Raw genomic sequence first — 13,024 nt, 5'->3', positions numbered from 1 at the left:
TAGGTTTAAGTAGTTCCAGGGGACTGATGACCATAGATGTTAAGTCCCATAGTGCTCAGAGCCATAACAATAATACTGTGTACAGAACTATAGCAGCTCTTATGTTGTTTCGGCTGTGTTATGCTGTCAGTTAATTCATTTATCTGTTTCGAAGTGAGTAATGAAGCAACTTCTGGACTTCTGCAGGTACTATCTATCTACAACTTGCAGAAAAGCCAAGATATATACGTAGTGAGTGGACTATAAAAGGAACGTGTACCCTCTATTTCATTAATGTTAGTAATTGAGTAAAAGTAATTAACTTAAATAATCAGTTCTAGATACTTACAAAATTGTGATAATAGTAATGATCTTTCGAAAATAACTGACAGAAACATAATCGAAACGCTTAATTTTTTTTTCCTCTCAGAATATTTCGTTTTATCTCTCAGGAGGTAATTACCCCCAGGCAGGGAATCACTGGTCTAGACGTTAGTCGCCCTAGAAGTACCCTTATCGAGTCCCAAAATCGGTATCTCTCGTGCACTGTGCAAAAGCATCAGAACACACCCAAAAACATACGTTTTTCGTATTAGGCGCATTGTGCTGCAGCCTACTGCCAGGTAGTCCATATCATAATAGTCATTATACATCGTGAGAGAGCAGAAAAGGGGGCGCGTTGTTTGAGGCGCCATGCCACGGATTGCGCGGCCACTCCCGCCGAAGGTTCGATTCCTCCCTCAGGCATGGGTGTGTGTGCGCTTGTGTGTGTGTGTGTGTGTGTGTGTGTGTGTGTGTGTGTGTGTGTGTGTGTGTGTGTGTGTGTTTTGTTCTTAGCATAAGTCAGTTCAAGTATTGTGTAAGTTTGGGGACCGATGACCTCAGCTGTTTGGTCCTTTAGAAATTCACACAAATTTGCACTTTTTTTTTCTTTTTTTCCTTTTTGCAGAATGGGGCGCTCCAAGAACTCACGGACTTCGAACGTGGCCAGGTGATTGGATCTCACATGTGTCATACGATTGTATGCGAGATTTCCACACTCCTAAACATTCGTGGGTCCACTGTTCCCGATGTGATAGCGAAGTGGAAACGTGAAGGGACACGTACAGGCCTACCTCGTCTATTGACTGACAGAGACCGCCGACAGTTGAAGAGGGTCGTAATGTGCAAAATAGGCAGACATCTATCCAGAACATCACACAGGAATTCCAAACGGCATCAGGATCCACTGCAAGTACTAGGACAGTTAGGCGGGAGGTGAGAAAACTTGGATTTCATGGGCGAGCGGCTGCTCGTAAGGCACACATCACGCCGATAAATGCCAAACGACGCCTCGCTTGGTGTAAGGAGCGGAAACATTGGACGATTGAACAGTGGAAAAACGTTGTGTGGAGTGAAGTATCACGGTACACAGTGTGGCGTTCCGATGGCAGGGTGTGGCTATGGCAAATGCCCGGTGAACGTCATCTGCCAGGGTGTGTAGTGCCAACAGTAAAATTCGGAGAGGGTGGTGTTATGGTGTGGTCATGACTTCCATGGAGGGGGCTTGCACTTCTTGTTGTTGGGCATGGCACGATAACACCACAGGCCTACATTGATGTTTTAAGCACCTACTTGTTTCCCACTGCTGAAGAGGTATTCGGGGCTGACGATTGCATCTTTCAACACGATCGAGCAGCTGTTTATAAAGCACGTTCTGTGGCGGAGTGGTTACAAGTCAATAACATCCCTGTAATGGCCTGGTCTGCACAGAGTCCTCACCTGAATCCTACAGAACACCTTTGGGATGTTTTGGAACGCCGACTTCGTGCCAGGCCTCTGCGACCGACATCGACACCTCTCCTCAATGCAGCACTCCGTGAAGAATGGGCTGCCATTCCCCAAGAAGCCTTCCAGCACATGACTGAATGTATGCCTGCGAGGGTGGATGCTGTCATCAAGGCTAATTGTGGGCCAAAACCATACCGAATTCCAAAATTACCGGTGGAGGACGTCACGAACTTGTAAGTCATTTTCAGCCAAGTGTCCGGATATTTTTGATCACATAGTTTAGGTGCCTTGTGACAGCGTTTAGCGCTGATACGGGCAGTTATCTGCCATCACTGAAAGTCTTTATGACCCTGCTCCTAACCGGTCGCATATTGCACACTGACTTGACACGCTTAACGTTGTGATATGCTTCCTCTACCCTATGTCGGGACACGTCAGTATAAAATGAGTCTCGCCTTGTGGGTCCTTTGTCACAAGCTAGCAGTAACGCAGCTGCAAGTGGGTACTAGTACTGTGTATGACAGTGTCCATTATCTTCTGGAGGACACAGCAGAAGGATGCCTGAGAGCAGTATTTACCTTTACTTGTTTTAGGAAGGAAAGAAGATTAGGATTTATTGTCCCGACCGATTTGAGGTCACGAGACACGGACCACAACCTCACATTCGGGAAGGGTTTCGGTTTTGTCCTTTCCATAGCAACCACCGTGGCATTTGTCTCAACGAGTCAGAGGAAAGGCACTAAACATAAATGAGGATGGCTGGACCAGTATTTGAACAACCATCCTGCCGAATTCGGGCATGATCATGTTATAGCGACAGTGAAGTCCAGTGGAGGTTTCGTGATGGCCTGGGAATTTGTTTTATTGATTTGGGCTCAAAAGAATTCTTTCCGCCGATTGCAAAATGAGAGCCGATGATTACGAAAACTTTTTAAATGGTACCATACTTCCTACAGTGTCGCAACAGTTTAGTATCTGCCCTTTTTCTTATAAGCACAGCTTAGTTCCTATCCTTACACTTAAGAACATAACATCGTTGTTAAGTCACTTCACTTTAATCTTCTACGCTCCGGCTACAAAGACATACAGATGGCAGCAATAATACACTAATGTAAGTGAGACCCAAAAAGACTACATCTGACTGAAACCAACTTTACACTGTATGTTAGGTTTTCACTGAGTAACAGATCAATTAGCTCCGAACCGTATCAACAACAGTTCACCATAGTTCAGAAATAGTGAAACAAAATGTTGCCTTCAGTGCCTCAGGACTGCATGATGAAGTTTCACCGACGTTTCAGCACAAAATTAGTTGCAGAAGAGGGCACACATACTCTAAGTTATATTGCTAGCGTCTTACGTTGATACACAGAGCCAGAAGAAAGGTAATATCGTGGATAAATCGACGGAAAAAAATGTTCGATGTTTTTCTCTCTTGTAGCCAGTTAGTCTTTCTCGGTCAATATTCATAGCCAACTACTATGTTCACTACAGCCGTTTCCAATGCGAACACAGAGAAGGGTAGCAAAAAAACAAAATTTTGCTTATTGTGGGTATACAGTACAGCAAGAAGAAGACTACATAATTAAATTTGCAGATGATGTGCGGATACACAGGCCGTGAAATTTAGTACACAGAGATGACACTTCTGGCAAGAACAACGACTCTAACACGGCTGGGCATCGAGTCGAACGAATCTTGGACGACAGGTACTGGTACGTTATTCCGTTCTGCTTCCGTCCTGAGTCAGAGCTCGTCTATTTCCGTGGTTGTTGTGTGATGGCGCACCAGCCTCTCATCAACCCATGACCAGATGTTTTCAGTGAATGATAGATCTGAAGAACGTGCTGACCAGAACACCAGTCGAGGACGCTGTGTCGTGGTAGGCCAGGACCTCACTGGAAACACTGTTGTGCTAAGGTCCCACCCGGTGCAGCACTCAGCTCTTGTGACGACTCAGCAAAACGACTTCACAAGGAGGGCATCGCAAGTCAGATCGGTAACTATATGTCAGGTCAAAACTGTACAAGAACCAGTATTGAGCAAGATGATAATGTGAAAGTCACCGGACAGAGCTTCTGAAAGAGAAGTTGCAACACCCTTAATAGTACCACCAGATTTGTGAAGTAGCTGTTATGACAGAAGAACTGGAGCATGATGTCACGGTTGTTCAACAGCCGGGCCTTGGACCCTGGCTTAGAGGGAAACAGCTACTCTGTCATCAGCAGCTGCTGGCCGCTGCCTGTAAGAAGTCTGACTGCTAATGGCCTAGCGGCTTTCCACTGGAGGGTCACCTGCTGGGTGACTGCAGTCTGCCACAGGTCATCATCCGTGCCGGAGGCCACGGTTTGACCGTCTACCCCAGTGCACTTACCACCTAGTTGCAGAAGCAGACGAGCATCCGATGCCACTTTCTGCTGTCCACCACTAGCTGTTGACACCATCCCAAGTCAGCGCCCCTGCTACTGTGGTCACCGCAGCTCCTTGCCAGCTGCCGTCATCGCCATGGGGAACATGCAGTGAGGCGCCCTTCTGGCAGGCGACACGCTGCACCAGCAGTGACCACTTACGTCACGGACGCCATTGACCACCTCTCCTGTTCTAATGCTGTAATGGGTGATGATGATGTTTGATTTGTGGAGCGCTCAACTGCACGGTTATCAGAGCCCATACAAATTCCCAACCTTTGCTCAGCCCAATCTCGCCACGTTCATGAATGATTATGAAATGATGAGGACAACACAAACATTGAGTCATCTCGAGGCAGGTGAAAATCCCTGACCCCGCAGGGAATCGAACCCGGGACCCCGTGCTTGGGAAGCGAGAACGCGACCGCGAGACCACGAGCTGCGACTGATGTAATGGAGTAAAACACTAATTCAACCAGAATTTGCTTTCATGAAGTGTCACTGTCTTGCACCTGTTGCCAGTCCATTGCAACTACGCCCTGGGAAGTGTACTGCCATGCATTCTCACCTATCACAGCCAGCTGCACCTGCCACCAAAGAGGTCGCTCACCGCGACCATATTCGTTAACATGCACAAGTTCATCGCGATGCTCTACGTGGAACTGTGATGCTGCTGAAAAGACGGCATGGAGCTAGTCGTGAGTCCAGTGTTGTCAATAGGTACGTCACCGTCGGCGCCCCTCTCTGGTACGGTGTCAAGGAAAGCCACAATGGCCGCACAATGACGGTGACCATGCTGGTATACTGCTGTGTTCCAGACATCGTCGTACTGTCCGTAATGATAGCTCTTTTGCTACAAAGAAGCCCATTTCTTGAATCGAGATTAGTGACGTGGCTGTACGGTACTGCAAGCCCAAGCGAACAGTATGGCTGTCTCCAGGATGAACTTTCACTCTGCAGTAGAGTATGCACTGATATTTTACGTCTTGACAGGTTAAAACTGTGTGACAGTCCGGGACTCGGAACTTAAGAACTTCACCGGCAAGAGCTGAGGGTAGACCACAGGACCGCAAAAAGCAAGTTCGAGTCCCTGTCTTGCACACAGTTTTAGTCTATCAGTATGTTCCAGTGGATATGTCCTCTCGGGCGGTTGTCGCGTGGGGCCACTGAAATCCTGTACTGTGTTGAGTATGGCCCTCTTCAATCCATTAGCTCTATATCTGCATAGAGGAAAGATATACTATAGTATCGATAAGCTATGATACTGCCTCTGTTGATTTCTCACATGTGATGGTAGACGTTTCGCCTTCTTACGCAAGGCTTAACGCGATCTTGCCACAAACAAAAACATCGCAACGCAATTTCTGAATGAGTAAATGCGCTGTGCAGTCTTTCTTTATACAAGGTGTTCAAATGAATGTGTCGAATACTTTGAGAGATGGTAGTACCCATCGAAACAAGAAAAGTAAATCGAGCGAACATGGGTCCGGAAATGCATGCTTTCTGAGATAAATCCACTAAACATGGGTCTGGAAATGCATACTTTCCGCGATAAACACATGTTTACAGGAGGTGTTCAAAGCGGCGTCCATTCATGGCAGTGCACCCGTCTGCCGTCCGACGTAAGGGATGACGCATCCTTTGATGTATACCCGGCACGCATTGAAGACGCAACCCTGTAGTGTCCGCACGTCATTCATTAGCGTGGCGTAGACCAGACCAATTCCTTCAAGTGCCCCCATAACCAAAAGTCTAGGGAATTGAGGTCTGGGGAACGAGCGAGCTAAGATCTTCGAAAATGGAAGCGTAGTGATCCAAATCCTTTCATGTGAGTTAACGTGGATATACCCCTATTAGTACGTAGAAGCTCGTCGATATAGGTTAGGACCTATGTGTAGCCTTCTCTGGTACGTTTACACTGTTGTTTTGTAGTAATGTGCTCTCTGATTCTTCATTGAGGACTGTGCGCCATGGAAACTCACAATCGCCATCCCAAGGAAAGTTAAAAGACCTATAGCCTGCATCGACTGATTTCCATATTACTTTGCTGCAACCACGGAACGGTCCTCACGAGTAGTACCAGGGAAGCCAACAAGCTTAACGTTCCTCTCCAATTGATAAATCACCATAAACTGTGTTATATGTCCTCAGCTTATGAGACACTGTAGTGAAGTTTGAAATTCAGCCCGTGCTACTGGCACATATACTAATCATAATGAGCTTTAGGCCACGATCCCTCCTCTCTTTGCTGGCTAAACGTTGGCGGTGAAAACTTTCACTCCCATGATTCTAACGAGCTGCTTCCGCGCCCTGTGTCAACGTACTAGCGTGCCCTAGCGACCAGAGCTACGTAGCTGGATACTCCCTATTTTTCGAAGAAGGAGAGTAAAGCGAGTGGGGTACTTACTGACAGCTTCGATGACATCAGCGAGCAGCACGCCGTCCACCACATCGGCTTGTAGGTCGAGCACGCGGCGCTTGCAGCGGGCCTTCTCCAGGTAGTGGTTGGCCCAGTCCGTGTACACCTGAAACATTACATCGTATCGCATTACGTCACCCCGTACCATGCTGCGGCTTTTATACGTGACGGTATAGTGATCCTAGCTGGGCGCTGAGCAAGCCTGAAAACTTAGCGTAACGATTACACACGAAATCGAGGTTGTAAGCTTTAGTCGATCAGTAGCGAGATGACACAGTTATTATTACAGTGGGCTCGTATTCTACAGTAATGGTGTTGAAATCGCTATCAGCACAAAGAATAAGCTGGCGCAGTGCTAAAGTCACTAGATACGAATTTGGCACAAGCGAGTTTCATAATTATGTTAATTATGTCTTAATTATTATTAATGAAGTTTAAAAATCCGATGGTACTTCCAAATCACTTAAGGGTACTTTCGGGATGGGTCCTATGAAAGACTTGTGGTCGATTTCCTGCGCTGTCGTACAAAAATTACGAGCTTAGTGCCGGACACAGGCATGTGACACGAAAGCCATCGACAAAATTTCGGAGGTTTTTCAGCGATATTTTCTGAGAACATTGTTATAAGAGAACTGTCGCGTCTGGTGGCTCGTTACTGAGAAATTGCATTTCGTTTGATTTCTTATCATCATTTATCCTTCTATCTGGACTCCACAGGAAACATTCACACTGCGGTTCAGATGCTGCCGACATGTGTTGTATGTCTTGTTTGAAACAGGCTTGTTCCTTTCACTCACAGCACTTGCGTTGAAAACAGTAAGGTTCACATTACTCTTCGCCCTCTAGCTTGCATTCAGTACTGCTCTGTTCTGTCTCGGGTTTGTTTTGCCCGCCGTGTTAGACGAACATGAACAATGATGCATAGCAGTGCGAATAGGTTAACTCATGAAGAGCTGGCAGATAAGCACGTTGTGTAAGGGTGCACTGTAAGCAGTGGGAGAGCGGCACAACGACGCTGTGCTAAGCTGTTCCCGAAACAACGGCAGCCACATCCGCGTAACTGAGCCAAAACACAGCCAATGCAGCGTCGCATTCCACTCTGCCGAGATCGTGGCGACCCGCATTTTGGACACTACTTGTAAGTGGCAGTTTTTGATTTATTACGTGTTACACTGCACTCTGACAGAATAGATAAAATACCCTTGATAAAAGTGTGCGCGTTTCATCTGAGTGTTGTTGCATTATTCGTTCAAAATGGTTCCAATGGTTCTGAGCACAATGGGACTTAACATCTGAGGTCATCAGTCTCCTGGAACTTAGAACTACTTAAACCTAGCTAACCTAAGGACATCACACACATCCATGCCCGAGGCAGGATTCGAACCTGCGACCGTAGCAGTCGCGCGATTCCGGACTGAAGCGCCTAAAACCGCTCGGCCACCGCGGCCGGCACATTATTTGTGTTCGGTGTTGTACGTTTGGTGACTGCATACTATAGGTTTTCCCACTACTGCGAAGGTTACATTATCCCTTAACAGCCTCCGAAATTTTGTTAGTGTAATTTGGGTTTACCTTAAATAGTGATGTCGATGGGGCGTTTAACCGAATTAAATCTTCAGGTACTAGAATTCACTCAGAAACAAGCTTCACTGTAAAACAAGAGCAGCGTTTTGGAAATTGAATGGGATTTACCGAAAACAATTTTCTTATACCATTTGGCATAAATTAATTTGATATATACTTTGTCGAATATTCATAGTTACGGCTAATTCCATGACGTCGCCTTAGTGGAAGTTTTCCCGAGCTGTTCGACATTTTCTAATAGGAAAGACATAATAATGTTAAAGGAATGTCCGGCCTTACTGTACACTTTGATAGATACAAGACATTCAGAGCGAAACTATCCGGCCTGATTATGTTTTCCAACACCACTCTTTGAACATTTTGTGTCTAATTGTATTATATGTGGGAAACAATAGCAATAGCATGGTTCGTAAATAAAATTTTCTTGGAATGACAATTTATTTTTATTATACCTACAGTGGCCTGGCATGAAATACTGTTCACACGAAAATAAGATATACACTCCTGGAAATGGAAAAAAGAACACATTGACACCGGTGTGTCAGACCCACCATACTTGCTCCGGACACTGCGAGAGGGCTGTACAAGCAATGATCACGCGCACGGCACAGCGGACACACCAGGAACCGCGGTGTTGGCCGTCGAATGGCGCTAGCTGCGCAGCATTTGTGCACCGCCGCCGTCAGTGTGAGCCAGTTTGCCGTGGCATACGGAGCTCCATCGCAGTCTTTAACACTGGCAGCATGCCGCGACAGCGTGGACGTGAACCGTATGTGCAGTTGACGGACTTTGAGCGAGGGCGTATAGTGGGCATGCGCGAGGCCGGGTGGACGTACCGCCGAATTGCTCAACACGTGGGGCGTGAGGTCTCCACAGTACATCGATGTTGTCACCAGTGGTCGGCGGAAGGTGCACGTGCCCGTCGACCTGGGACCGGACCGCAGCGACGCACGGATGCACGCCAAGACCGTAGGATCCTACGCAGTGCCGTAGGGGACCGCACCGCCACTTCCCAGCAAATTAGGGACACTGTTGCTCCTGGGGTATCGGCGAGGACCATTCGCAACCGTCTCCATGAAGCTGGGCTACGGTCCCGCACACCGTTAGGCCGTCTTCCGCTCACGCCCCAACATCGTGCAGCCCGCATCCAGTGGTGTCGCGACAGGCGTGAATGGAGGGACGAATGGAGACGTGTCGTCTTCAGCGATGAGAGTCGCTTCTGCCTTGGTGCCAATGATGGTCGTATGCGTGTTTGACGCCGTGCAGGTGAGCGCCACAATCAGGACTGCATACGACCGAGGCACACAGGGCAAACACCCGGCATCATGGTGTGGGGAGCGATCTCCTACACTGGCCGTACACCACTGGTGATCGTCGAGGGGACGCTGAATAGTGCACGGTACATCCAAACCGTCATCGACCCCATCGTTCTACCATTCCTAGACCGGCAAGGGAACTTGCTGTTCCAACAGGACAATGCACGTCCGCATGTATCCTGTGTCACCCAACGTGCTCTAGAAGGTGTAAGTCAACTACCCTGGCCAGCAAGATCTCCGGATCTGTCCCCTATTAAGCATGTTGGGGCTGGATGAAGCGTCGTCTCACGCGGTCTGCACGTCCAGCACGAACGCTGGTCCAACTGAGGCGCCAGGTGGAAATGGCGTGGCAAGCCGTTCCACAGGACTACATCCAGCATCTCTACGATCGTCTCCATGGGAGAATAGCAGCCTGCATTGCTGCGAAAGGTGGGTATACACTGTACTAGTGCCGACATTGTGCATGCTCTGTTGCCTGTGTCTATGTGCCTGTGGTTCTGTCAGTGTGATCATGTGATGTATCTGACCCCAGGAATGTGTCAATAAAGTTTCCCCTTCCTGGGACAATGAATTCACGGTGTTCTTATTTCAATTTCTAGGAGTGTACAAATGAATGAGGATATTTCTCAGCAAAGTTTTAGTTAACTTGAACATTGGTACGAACAGTTACGGTTACTGATATTACAATTATGTCTCCTATGCACAATCTGCTTGTTACAGAGAAATTACCGAACTAGTTTCCGTTCCAAGACTGCCTAGCTAACTCGGTTCTTGCAGTTAACAATCGTATGCATCCAGAATGTAACATTTCACACACATGAATCACACAATTACTCAATCAAACACGTACTTAGAGACAGTTTAGTCCACACGTTTTTCCACATAATACTTGTGGTGATAGTTCGTACAGGATGAAGCTATCATTAATTAAATTTTACTGTATTCCCGAGTGAATACGCAATTTATCTTTTCCTTATGGGCCACTTAGGCAGTATCGTATAACATAGTACAATGTAGTATAGTAAAGTACAGTGTAAAATCGAGCACCTGATAAGCCTTATTCCATATGCAATGAGGCCTACTTTCTTCAGCTAAAGAAAATACCGATAGCTTCACCGTTCGATCTCACCTAGCTGCAGCTACGATCTTAATAATACAATAAGAAATAATGCTGCCGAAATCAGTGCCGGCCGGTGTTGCCGAGCGGTTCTAGGCGCTTCAGTCTGGAACCGCGCGACCGTTACAGCCGCAGGTTCGAATCCTGCCTCGGGAATGGATGTGTGTGATGTCCTTAGGTTAGTTAGGTCTATGTAGTTCTAGGTTCTAGGGGACTGATGACCTCAGCAGTTAAGGCCCATAGTGCTCAGAGCCACTTTTGATAACGATAGTCAACACACTGAATGAGAACGTGAAAAAGTAAGTAAACAGCTGTATATTTATATAGTTACAGTAAGGTAACTGGAGTGCTTTTTATAACAATAGACACTGCTACAATATATTAGAAGAACATTGTATCTTCTACGATACAGTCTCTTGTATAATGAGACACATTTTAGGCTCTTCTAATATGTAACATGGCTTCATGCCAGGGTACCCTTCCTTCTGAGACAAAATACATCTTATAAACTTCTCAACTGTCTTTTGGTCGTATAGATGGATTTCTTGAAACTATAGATTGCAAAATAGGCAGCTCCACCGCAACTCTTCGCCAGTCACCCTTGTGTAAAGTGAAGTCCACGATGTATTTCCCTGTCCAGTGCTGTAGCAGAAATGTATCCGTTACTTTGTCTACGTAAAAAACTGCCAACGCACAGATGGCCAAAATGACATAGTTTAATTTTTCGCCCTTCACGTTGACTGGTGCATGCAGAATTCGAAATTACACCTAGAACATTTTCCACGAAATTTCGAGTACGTGATATCTGTAGTTAAAAATTCTACTTCGTGACCTAATTCTCGTTGAGAAGAAGGTTTTAAAAAGTTTTATTTAAATGAAAAAGGTTCATTGTCCAAAAGATTATTGTTTCATCGTTACTTGGCAAATTTAATTGTTCCTACTTCAGAGCGTGAAAGAATTCTGTGTGCTCAAGAATTCCGCCATCAAACATTCTTCCAATTTTCCTTACATCATCATATTAGAAGTCGTAATTTGCATTTACCAAAGTGTATAAAACGACGGTTTAGAAATTCTTGTAACTGGAATAATGTGCTACAGAGTGAGGTGGTATATGTATTCTACCTAATGCTCCTCCGCAATTTATAAATCGCCACTTCTCTTCAAATCCTTTGACAATGTCCAATCATTCCTCTTTTGCCTCTCTGAAGCAAAAAAAAGTACCAGTACTCTGCAGCAGAAGAGATGATTTGAACGAACTTGAAGCTACTGGAATTAATGTGGTTAAGAAATTACAACAGATGGGCCATATACAGGCAATATATGCTGATTCTTTAATTAATTCAGTGCTGAAGCGAGGGTTACTGAAAACTTTGACTGCACAGACTGAGTTGTGAGATAAAAATGTATGTAATATCAGAATGTTGTCTGCGCTATACTGTGCTTCAACACCTTTTTCCCCTTCTCCTTATACATGTACAAGGTATCACAGTACTCTACGACCAATATGGTAAATATATGGCCACAGAGTAATAAGGTGACAAGACTTTTTTGTAGTTTTTGAGCAATAACTTCGCTAAAAATTTTATGCTTTTTGAGTTTTTTCTATGTAATTATCATCAATTTCGTAAATAATAATTATCAATATAATAACTAGCTCTTTTAATTGTTTATCTTCATAACCTCTGGCTGTAGCGCACCATAAATTGCTTTTAATGTTTCTGGGATTATATTAGACAGCGACGATGCGGAAATCCCTGTGACAAATTTTAAATCTTCCCTAGATTGACCTGTTGCTGAAAATCTGCGAGTAGCTATAAGACGGTCCTCTGCAGTAATGCTCTTCCTCATTTCCACAGGGACAGCTGACCTCAGTAGTTTGGTCCCATAAGACCTTACCACAAATTTCCAAAATTTCCTCATCACAACGTCGTGCCGGGATGGTTCCTTTGAAAGGGCACGGCCGATTTCCTTCCCCATTCTTCCCTAAGCCAATGAGACCGATGATCTCGCTGTTTGGTTCGTTCCCCCAAACCAACCAACCATCACTGTGTCGCTCCGCGTGATTTCGTCTTTGACGATGTCCAATAATATATCGAATGTCTCACTGCCCATTCCTAAATAGTTTTGATAGTCATCTGGGCAATTCTCTCGCAGCTCTTTAATCAAAAAAGCGTGATTGTGACAATACGTGCACTCTTTAACCCAAGTTCCCAAGTTTTCTTCTATTTAGGCTCGTGTTCATAGCATGAGCACCTACTGCTGTAGTAGCGATAATAATACGCGTTTGGTTTGGCGCGAAACATTGCTGGAACTAATGTACACCCCGCGCACACGCCACGGGAGAGTTTAGAATTGACCAAACGCTACACGCCACGCTTGCTCGCGATTTTCGCCATGTGCGTAGAGACACTTGGTCACCACTTAAAGTTGT

General features: G+C 45.8%; 1 protein-coding gene across 5 annotated transcripts in view; it reads right to left on the bottom strand.

Annotated features, from left to right (window-relative positions):
• Positions 1 to 13,024, bottom strand: part of LOC126297857 (protein sickie) — a 1,116,277-nt gene that overhangs the window by 918,985 nt on the left and 184,268 nt on the right. For all 5 annotated transcript variants that reach the window (XM_049989129.1, XM_049989128.1, XM_049989130.1 and 2 more), the window contains exon 2: positions 6,565 to 6,682. In XM_049989129.1, the coding sequence (XP_049845086.1) occupies positions 6,565 to 6,682 (118 nt within the window). The remainder of the gene's footprint in view (positions 1 to 6,564; positions 6,683 to 13,024) is intronic.

This window comes from Schistocerca gregaria, chromosome X (genome assembly GCF_023897955.1).
Source record: "Schistocerca gregaria isolate iqSchGreg1 chromosome X, iqSchGreg1.2, whole genome shotgun sequence".
NCBI classification, from domain to species: domain Eukaryota; kingdom Metazoa; phylum Arthropoda; class Insecta; order Orthoptera; family Acrididae; genus Schistocerca; species Schistocerca gregaria.
This window is presented reverse-complemented; position numbering and strand designations above follow the sequence as displayed.